Source organism: Lytechinus pictus, chromosome 4 (genome assembly GCF_037042905.1).
Source record: "Lytechinus pictus isolate F3 Inbred chromosome 4, Lp3.0, whole genome shotgun sequence".
In the NCBI taxonomy this organism is placed as follows: Eukaryota; Metazoa; Echinodermata; class Echinoidea; order Temnopleuroida; family Toxopneustidae; genus Lytechinus; species Lytechinus pictus.
In genome coordinates, this window is record NC_087248.1 from 21,355,548 (window position 1) to 21,366,574 (window position 11,027).

The 11,027-nt window shown below is 38.0% G+C and overlaps 1 protein-coding gene across 1 annotated transcript; it reads left to right on the top strand.

Annotated features, from left to right (window-relative positions):
- The first annotated feature begins 849 nt into the window (after positions 1-849).
- On the top strand, positions 850-10,278 carry LOC129258318 (L-rhamnose-binding lectin CSL3-like). Its single transcript, XM_054896610.2, has 4 exons — positions 850-1,344; positions 2,762-2,858; positions 7,453-8,301; positions 9,159-10,278. The coding sequence occupies exons 2-4, from the start codon at positions 2,783-2,785 to the stop codon at positions 9,164-9,166; spliced, it is 933 nt and encodes a 310-aa protein (XP_054752585.2). The 5' UTR covers positions 850-1,344; positions 2,762-2,782; the 3' UTR covers positions 9,167-10,278.
- Positions 10,279-11,027: the final 749 nt, after the last annotated feature.

Consider the following 11,027-nt stretch of genomic DNA (forward strand, 5'->3'; position numbering starts at 1 on the left):
AAGAATGGACAAAAAAGGCGAATGGAAAGAAGAAGAAGTAAAAGATGAATAACAAAAAGAAAAAAAAAACAGTGTGCACGAAATCCGTGTACGACAACGAATAGAACATAAGCCTCCTGGTTTTTCATGTTTTGCTTTGTTGTTGAGTTGAGTACATAGACATGATAAATATCAATAGGGGTGCGATGGAAAACAAGAGCACAAAAGAACAAAAACGAGGAGGATGATAATTATGAGAAGAAAATGAGAACATTGTGAATTAAACAAAATAACAAATAAAAGACAAAAGAAAAAAGAAGGAGAAGAAGAAGCGAAAGAAAATAAAGAAGAAGGAGGAGAAGGATAATAATACGAAAGGAAGAAGACGAAGAAAAAGAAAAGGAAGAAGAAAAAGGAGAAAAAGAAGGAAAAGAACAAGAAGGCAGAATCCATGGGCCTTTTATCGCATTTTGCCTTCAAAATAAAAATGGACTTTTAGTATATTTATATGATTTACAACAGATAAATGGTGTAAAGCTGATCATTAATATCTGGAGGTTTGATGTACACTACATGGACCCTCGAACCTGTGGCCTAATTACCCCCTCCCCCCAAAAAATAAATAAATAAAAATAAATAAATAAATAAATAAAAATATGGGAGCAAAATGACGTACGTATTTGGCAAATTTACTCTGAAGGGCTGCGAGCGACCTCGAAATATAACCATTTAAATGCAAAAAATATAATTTTGTCATAAATTATGACATATTATTCAGAAATATTTCAGCCCTTTCCATTTTTCTTATATCTCTTGGTCGTAAAAATTGTTTGGGTCCATGGTCCAATCTCTACCCCGTCTTCTTACGCCAGTGCCTTCAATCTCTATATTACAGTAGATCTGAAGCAAACTTGCGTATCTGACAGCATCTAGTGATGGCCTATGAGTGCCCTTCTTGCAGTAAGAAATGAGTATTCGGATGTTGTTCGGACAAGACACGATGATTGGTTACTGCAATATTTTTATTGCCACGCCCATATAAAATATGAATATTTTCACCTGGGCCTTTGTGCTATAATAATAAAAAGAGCTCGTAGGTCATTATTTTCTGGCCTATGACTATATGAGTGCCTTTCTTGCAGTAAGAATTTTTAATATCTTGAGTGCTCAGCTGCTGTTCGGACAATACAAGATGATTGGTTACTGCAATGATTTTATTGCCACGCCCATAGAAAATATGATTATTTTCAGCTGGGCCTTTCTGCTATAATAATCAAAAGAGCTGTCTTCGTAGGTCATTATTGTCGATTCTATTGATCAGTACGTCGTTTGTTCTCTGTAATTTCTGCTTCGGCTATAGCAAAGGTGAGTCCTATACATGACTATTTGTTTTCATCTACCCGAAACATCGATTTAGCAGGTAAAGAAAAAATAGAGAGGGGAAAAACGATGGTAGAGACAAATCGGACGCTGCTTCTCTGAATATGAATTGTCTTATCTGATATTATTCGTAAACCAATCTTTATCCTGAATTCCACTTAAATTTTGAATTGTCTATTTGTGGTTATATATTTTTTTTCCAGATTGATAGTTTGCCTTTAGGGGCCAATCCAGGTTTTCTTTTAAGCATGATCTTGATGATATTAGAAGAATACTCTTTATTGATCAGACTCTTTCAAAATTGTTTAGCTTTTTATCCACTTGCCCAAAATGCCCCAGATTGGAGGGATTTCTGTAAAAGTTTTTATCAAGTAATCTCTCTCGTTGAAAAGGGACATTATGTAATCACGGCCTTGCCCCCTTATTGTGAATGTAGTATAAGCTTATTATCATCTCCTCATAAATTTGCATGCAATTCAAATTGTATAAGGCAAATTATCATTGCAATGGGAATTCACATACTATTTTTCCTAATATGGAAACTTCTACCATGACGGGTACATATTCTGCTTACAAGATCGGTTTAAAAGGAAATTTGAGAATATTAGTATGCATTTTTTTATCATTTGCCCATGAATAAACGCTAGATTCGTTAGCAGGGTTACCCGCAAAAACATAAATATCAATAATCTGGTTATTTCAAGATAAGGTGACCAAACAATATTTGTCACCAGCTTCCCACAAACCAACAACAAGTCCTCACTCCTCAGTCTCATGGAAAGTTCTCTATTAATAAGCAAAAATATCCATTCGAAACGCTGCATTTTTTTTTCGGATTGCTTGGAAGTTTCACTAAGTTTGCACTATGGGCATTTATTTTCATGGTCGTTTTCTTTTTATTCTTTGGAGCTCTCAATGAATTCCTTCTGCATCCAATCAACTACTTCGTATGGGTTATTGTTGATCAGATCAATTTTGACAAGTTATAAATCATTTGAAAGCTTATTATGTCTTCATTTAAACTCAATTAAAAACTCAAAATTCATATTGGTAGCCTTATTGTTGGTTTAGGAGCAAATGGTCACATTTGAATATGAGAAATATATTCTTCAAATTTCTTGTCTGCTGCCTCGATGGGATTTGTGGACAACTTACTTATGTCGTCGTCATGTACTTATACCCGAATGGGAAATAATACCCGAATTAAGAATTTTAACTTAGGTTATAATGACTTAACATGATAATGCATTGGCAAAGGAAGAGTTAAATATGAACATGAATTATTTAAATAACATGATCATTCACCTAAATTCAGTTTCTCCTGTTTTTCTCAGTAAAATATAAATTCATTATAAATTCTATAAAACTTCCGCAAACAAACTTTCTATCTTTTGTTTTCTAGAGGAAGAAAATCACATCGGAAATGGCTGCAACAGCAAGAAAAGTGATTTTCTGTTGCTTCCTAGTGGCTGCATCGATTGGAGCTTCTCGTGCGATTTGTGAGTAGAATTTGCTCTTACATAAATTTAGATTACAAGTAACACAAAGTCGGCAATGGTTAGTGATTAGCCGAATACTGGATTTAGATGTAAACTTTAAAGATTTTAATTCAAAGCTTGAAATTTTGAATTTCTGTTTCTGTTATGGTATACTGATAATCATCGGCGGATCCAGGGGGGTGGCGCAGGGGGCGCGCGCCCCCCCTAATATTTGAGCGGCGCCGCTCCAAATAAATAATAAAAGAAAAGTAAAAGAAAGAAAAGGCGCGCCGCTTGAAAAAATAAAAATAAAGGAAAGAAAAGAAAAGAAAAGGCGCTTCTTAAAAAAATATACATTGGTATAACATTAGAAAAAGTAAAGAAAAGACTATCCACCAGCAAAGCACAATCATATCATCTTCCTTATCGTTTCTTTTAACTACCTTTTTACCAATAACTTCGCCGGTAGCAGTGCGCTGCCTGCATCTCACTGGCGCCAATCAAGAATAATCAGCGCCACCTAAATCTAAATCGGCGCCGGACAAGAATAATCGGCGCCATCTGGTTATAAATCGGCGCTGCCTTAGTCTTAACCGGCGCCGATCAAGAATAATCAGCGCCACCTAAATCTAAATCGGCGCCGGACAAGAATAATCGGCGCCATCTGGTTATAAATCGGCGCTGCCTGAGTCTAAACCGGCGCCGATCAACTTAAATAATCAGCGCCACCTAAATCTAAATCGGCGCCGGACAAGAATAATCGGCGCCATCTGGTTATAAATCGGCGCCGGTAAAGAGAAATTGGCGCTGCCTGAGTTCTTAACCGGCGCCGATCAAGGATAATCAGCGCCACCTATATCTAAATCGGGGCTGGTCAAGAATAACCAGCGCCATCTGGTTGTAAATCGACGCTGCCTGAGTCTTAACCGGCGCCGATCAACTTAAATAATCAGCGCCACCTAAATCCAAATCGGCGCCAGACAAGAATAATCAGCATCACCTGGTTAAAAATCGGCGCCAGTCAAGAATAATCGGCGCCTCCTAGATCTAAATCGACGCATATATTGCCGCTGCCTGAATCTTATGTGACGTCGGTAAAAAATAATCAGCACTACTTGTTTAAATCGGCGCCGGTCAAGACAAATCGGCGCTGCATTTGTCGTAACCGGCGCCACCTAAATCTAGATCGGCGCCAGTCAAGAATGATAAGCGGCACCTGGTTATACATTTTATTGTTGAATGGTCATAACGAATAACTGGGGCGGGACAGTTGCCCACAGATGTCATGAAATCTTTAATTTTTTATTTTAAAAAATCCCAGAATCATACAAAAGTGTAGAGCAAATCCTTTAATTTTGATCTTATTTTCCAATGCTTTAGTAAGAAAAGGTGAGATTGAGCTTCACAACTCGTTCTTTATTTAAAATCGTGCTCAAATTGTCCGCTTTTCAGATTGGAATATAAAAAATTTCAGCTCGCGCTTCGCGCTCGCATCATTTCTGTAGCAAACCCCCATACTTTTCATGATTAAATAGGTGAATAGAATGTCTCGTTTTCAGTTCTGAACCTCAAAAGAACTCCCGCTTCTATTTGCAATGATCTATTGTTGGATATAATCTTGTTCTATATAAAAAACGTACATTAAACTCATTTTTTTTTCAGATCGAAATATCAAAATTTTAAGCTCGCGCTTTGCGCTCGCATCTATTGTTTTTTTTTTTTAGATACCCATCTTAATCATTGGTACCAAAAATGCTTAGAATATCGAGCATTTAATTTTGCCAGAATATAAAGAAATTTCAGCTCGCCCTCGGCACTCGCATTATCTGTGTATTGAGATATGTATCCTCCTCATGAGTTACTACAAACAGTCCTAAAAAGGCACCTTTTTCCTGCTTTCAGGTCAGTATACTTAAAAAATTTCAGCTCGCGCTTCGCGCTCGCATTAATTTGTTGGTGAGATTTGTGTCTCTATCTCATGAGTCATATAAATAAATCGCACATAACATGCATAATTTGTGTTACTTTTTGCTTGTTACTTTCTTTGTTAAGTTTTTCTATCCCTCTCTATATATCTTTTAGAAAGATTATACTTATGTACATATTTTCTGTTATAATGAGATTTAAGTGGACTTCAGGGAATGGCTGTACGCAGCAAGGGGGAAGGGGGGGGGGGCAAATTCGCGATCAGCTGTTGTGAAAAACAATTTTTTCCCCTTAACATTTCATGAAAACTATGAAAAATGTGCACCAAATACTTATATTACACTTGTAAAAAAAATCGTCCCATTGAGCAGCTCGGTCCGTTTACTCTTTCGTTTTTTGTTTGTTTGTATTTTTCTAAAATTTGTTCTAGTCTCGTCCCCTCCCGGAAATATTATCTTCGTGTGGTCATGCAAAATGTCATGACTTGAAATCCTACATTTTGAAAAGGACATTTGACAGGGTCAGACTTTACCCCTTTTTCAACATTTTCTTTTATGGCGCCGGTGAAGTGCAAAAATATGTGCGCCGCTCGGCAGTGCGCCCCCCCTTTCGCCAAAAGCTGGATCCGCCTATGATAATGATACCGTTTTTAGGTCAATAAAAGAATGTAGCTTACGCTTCGCGTTCGCATTAATTCAAAGCTTGAAATTTTGAATATCTGTTTCCGTTTATGGTCCTGATAACTCCTGTATGAACTCGGCTATGACAGCTTTGTACTGGTATTACGCCAAGCTGGTATGTACATGTAACCTATTACACAGGAACCATTTCACGTGTAAATTAATCAGGCAGAGTAGCTCTTCTTTCCTATCTTTTAATCACTTTAAATCATTAAAAGACAGATTTCGATTGTCTCCTTCGGCAGCCGATTTTTATATATTTTAAATTCCCCTCCTGCCTGCAATGTAGAATATACTGTTCTATTTTGTGTAGGTGCGTCCGCCAAAAACAGGAAACTGATACCCATTGCTGTATTTCAAACAGAAAGTTCTAATGCGAATGGGATCCACTCTATTTGGGAAGCTTTTAATTATCTTCTTTCACTTTAATGCGGGTCATAATTATGCGTATCAAAGTACTTCACACAACTAAATGAGTAAAATCATGAGTAGCAAATGACATCAAAAGTCCTTTAAAGAGCGATGTCTGATTTTAAAATGACACTCTCTATCTCAAAAAAGTTTTATTCCGGTCGTTGACAGAGATTATTGACAGCTCTTTAGATCCGGAAAAAAAACAGACTTAATCAAATTCATTTAATGTAAATGAATAATGCGAATGCGAGCCGAAATCTTGTTATATACAGACCTGAAAACGAAACATTTTAATGACCGGTTGTATCCATAAACAAGATTATTTCACTAAACAGAATTCGTTTTCGCTAAACAAATAATTCGAGAGCGAAGCGCGAGATAAATTATTATTTTGTTGATTAACTGAATGGCCTGCAAATGGTTATTTTAAGTAATGTTAATGTAACCCTTGATACGAGACTAAACTCACAAAACCACAATGCGAGCTGAAAATTCATAGCTCTCTCAGTATTCGTTATTGAGATAGCCTATCATGCTCATATATATATTTCTTTTTGGAAATAGTCCTTAAGCGTGTTCCGTCATCAGGTCAATAAATCCCAGAATTTCAGCCAGCAAATCGCGCTCGCATTATTTATAAAGGGAGTTTCGTATCAAGTTTGTTCGAAAGTCCTGTAAACTCTCTCTTTTTATGTCAATATATTCAAAAAGATTCATCTCGGGCTTTTCATTCCTGTTATTTCTTTTATAAAATGTGCCTAATAAAGATGCCGTTTTCTTGTCATTATTATCACAATTTTGTCTCACGCTCCGCGCTCGCATTTCAATGAGACATGTGACAGAGATGTATAATATATTCATGATTATAAATTTCCCGTTTTCAGGTCAATGAAAAAATGTAGCTTGTACTTCGCGCTCGCATTATTCATTTAGTGAGATACGTATATCTTTAAATAGTAGTTTAAATATCCCTTTTAATGTCAGTATTAAGCTAAAAATTCAGCTCACGCTTCGGGCCCAAAGTGAATTTTACGAGATATATTGTCGGGAAGATAGGCGCCTATAATTCAAGTTTACAATAATTACAGATTTGCTGAATAAAATGACGGGATATTTTAGTTGTATCATGTTAATGAATTTCTAATCATACCGTACCACTTTCAAAATCAATCCGACGGACCTGAACAAATTGGAGCAATTTCCGCGGCCGAAACCATAGTCGGTCGAAACCATGAAAACTCTGGGTGTAGATCACAGGGGGCCGGTACCTACATCCCCGCGGGGATGGAGGCATATCACCCTATTTTCAGATTTTGATGAAATTTTCAGCGTTGAGCTCGGTAAATTTTACTCTATTCGCTTAGATAGTTCTAATCCAGACTCTCTCTTGAATAATCAACGAAACGCAACACACGAGATATCCGGTACGCCTATATACTGGACACGGGACTGGACGTCAAATTTAATTTCGGTTCGCATGACAGAAACAGACAATTATCACCACATTAATGCTGATCGTAAAGTTGACATTATTTGAGGGGCCTCGTGCTCCTCGATTCATAAACATGTATATGGATTCTTTCTTTGAAATACAGTGGGAAGGGCATGTGAAGGAGGAACCCTTTCTCTGGAGTGTCCTAACGGATTCCTCATCCGTATCAACCATGCAAATTATGGTCGTACTGCCGGCGCAGGTATCTGCCCTCATAGCCATATCCAGACAACATCATGCTTCGCCGGCTCTTCACTCAGTATCGTTAACACCAACTGTGATGGAAGATCATCATGCAGTGTCTCAGCTACCAATGGCGTATTCGGCGACCCCTGTGTTGGTACCTACAAGTACCTCGAGGTAGACTACTCCTGCCACCGTGATCCCGACTGTACAAGAGAACGCACATGTGAAGGAGGTTCCATTAACCTGCACTGCCCTGCAGAGACCCCGGCTATTCACATCTGCAGTGCCCTGTACGGCCGACAACTTCCCGGATTATCTGTGTGCCCCGATCCTAGGATCCAAACCATCAACTGCGCCGCTTCCAGCTCCTTGTCTAGAGTTCGATCATTCTGTCAAGGCCGATCTTCCTGTTCCGTCGCTGCTTCTAATAATGTCTTTGGTGACCCTTGCGGCGGAACTTACAAGTACCTGGAAATCGAATACGAATGTGCACGACTTGGTCGAATGTGTGAAGGAGGTACCCTATCCCTCAGCTGTTCATCTGGACAGGCCATCTTAGTCTTGGATGCGTTCTACGGACGCATGGCAGGTCCAGAAATCTGTCCCGATCCCCGGGTGTCCAATCAAAATTGTCGAGCGGCGAGCAGTGTCAGCATCGTCGAAACCGCATGCAATGGCCAAACATCATGTTCCGTGGGTGCAAGGAACAGCGTCTTCGGAGATCCTTGCGTGGGGACTTACAAGTATCTCGAAGTTCTCTACCAATGTAAGCATTATTGCCTGCCCACTTAGAAAATAAAAGTTCAATACAATCATGTTGGCCGTATGGAGATTAAAATAAAGTATGCGTGAAGTAAAAATGCAGAATATCATTGGTAAAGGGGTAACGAGAATGACTACGAAGGCTAACAATCTGAACTGCTTTACCCTTAAACAATAAGTTGCTTGGCCGCAAAATACGATTTCATTACCTTATAATTATCATGCATGACTTATGGCCAGTATTCCGGAAGGGGTGGAGTCAGAAAGAGAGAGAGAGAGAGAGAGGGGGGGGGGGGGCAAAGGGTGACCGCTCATGTCATGTGGTTTCAAGTGGTGAAAAGAAAAAAAAACAGAAAGAAAAGAAGAAAGCGAATGAGGAAAGACGAGGATAAAAAAGATAGGCTCGTGTAACTCTCAACTATACCTTGTCCATGTTGTCTTTTTCAATCCAGAAAAAAAAAATGACGCCATTCTTATGTCATATCTTACCCCAGCCCATCAAAATACCCCGGCACTGTCAGTATTTCTCGATTGAGGTGTAATGCAATGGAAAATATATAATATATATATATATATGTATATATATATATATATATATATATATATATATATATATATATATGTGTGTGTGTGAGTGTGTGTGTGCGAGGGTGTGTGTGTGTGTGTTTGTAGGGGTGTGACAGGGTGTGCTTGTGGGTGTGGGGGGTATGTGCATGTGTAAAAAAGAAATCATAGATTAAGACTCGAATGCATTGAATATCATTTCCAAAATAATATTCTGTAAAATTACGAAATACGTGTAATTCTATCAAATATTCATACCTTGCATTTCTCACGCTTAATTTATCTCCTTTTTTGCAGGTGTCTGAATATCTCGATATCAGGACACGATGGCTAGACTCACAAACAACTCTTCTGGAGAGAAAAATTCTTGTCTTTTATTCGACTAATATCTTGCTTCTGGTGTACGGTTAATAGCGAGTTTTCGCAGAATACTTTCAAGAACATAGAAAATGTATTGAAAATGCCGGTCAAATAACAATAAGCAACTGGGTGGTCTTTGTCGAAAATTGGTGAACTGGAACAGCATTTCGTCTTTCGCTCATTTAGTCCAGGACGAAACTGCTGATCTGATTTACCAATTTTCGACAAAGACTTCTTTTTTGCCCTTTGTCATGAAGGGAAATTGACAATACATTTTTGGGTTTTTGAAAATGTTCTACGTAGTGGTGGGAGATGCACAATTTTTTTACCAACACATTTAATCAATGTGCATTATGATCATTTAGACATGGTTTGCCATTAAATTTAAGAATTATAAAATCACTGGAGACCTTCAAATCCAAACTGAAAACTTATCTTTTCTAACAGTATTAGTTGTTGGCACTTTGACACTCATCCAAACTTTCTCATTCTTTCTTTTCTTGTGCGCCTCGGAATAGAATATTTCTAGATAGATGGCGCTATATAAATGCCTATTATTATCATTATTATTGTTTGTATCATGTAGTTGTCAATATCTGTCCTGATGTAGCTGGAGAAGTGATTATTGATTGTCGTAACCGACTTCATTCATTTTTAATCATACTTTTTAAAATTAAGGTTAGAAATCAAATAAATCAAATTAAGCTAATTAAGCGAATAATTGAATAATTTCTACTTGGTAATTTTGGTTAGTTATTGGCTTTATTTTTGCTGAGGCATTTTCTTAAGAGGATTTTTCATGGTAAGCGGTATCTAAGTTGCATAATAAAATAATGATAATTACTTCTAAGCACCTTTTCAAATGTTAGAAAGCGCATTGGTAGTGCTTAAATTCCACACCATTTTCATAGCTATTAAAACGTCTATCCCATGATGATAAGTACAACATAATACATGTCAGCGAAAAACCTACGAACTTTGTAATTTCTCTGTTCTTATAACATACAATTTCATAATTAAATTTCTGGGTAATGGAAATAAAATGATTATCAAGAAAGTTCGTTCTGAGTATTAATTTTATTTCTGATTCTGAAGAAGACTTTGTTTGGAAAAAGAGGGGAAGGGGGTAATATGGTTCTAACGTGGTCTTACGCAAGGGGGGGGGGCAGGGGTAGTTGCCTGCCCCGAAATAACCTACATTTTTGTACTGAAAATGTTAATAAAACTCACGAAAATCAATTTCAATTGGAAAAATGCAAAAGCGCCCCCATAAGAAGCTTTGTCTCCTCGCTCTCTTGCCTTTGTGTTTCTTTGAATTTTTTTACGCGTCTTGTTTCCCACCCCCCCCCCCCGGAAAAAAAATTGCGTACGGCCATGAGTGAGGAGGAGAGGAAATGAAACGAATGGAAATGAAGATGAGAGGTACAGGGCACGAAAGAAACAAGTAGAAAGAAAGAGTTTGTGCGTGAACAAGTTTGCAGGGACCTACTGGGGACAACTACACCTCAACTTGGGACGTCCTATGTCCAGATAACCATAGCTATCCATTCCTTATTTCATCTTATTAAATGTGAGATAGTTACGTATAGTAAACTCATGTTTTCGTAGGTTCCGGTTCGCAGGCGCGGATCCATGGGGGCCGAGGGGGCCCTTCGGCAAAAAAAAAAGAAGAGAGGGAAAAAAAGAGAAAAAAGAGGGGAAGAGGGGAAAGAAAAGAAGAAAAAAAAGGAAGAGAAGAAAAGGGAGGGGGAGGGAGGAGAAAAAGGAGGAAGAGGGGAAATTGAGCCGGAGGGGGGAGAAAAAAAG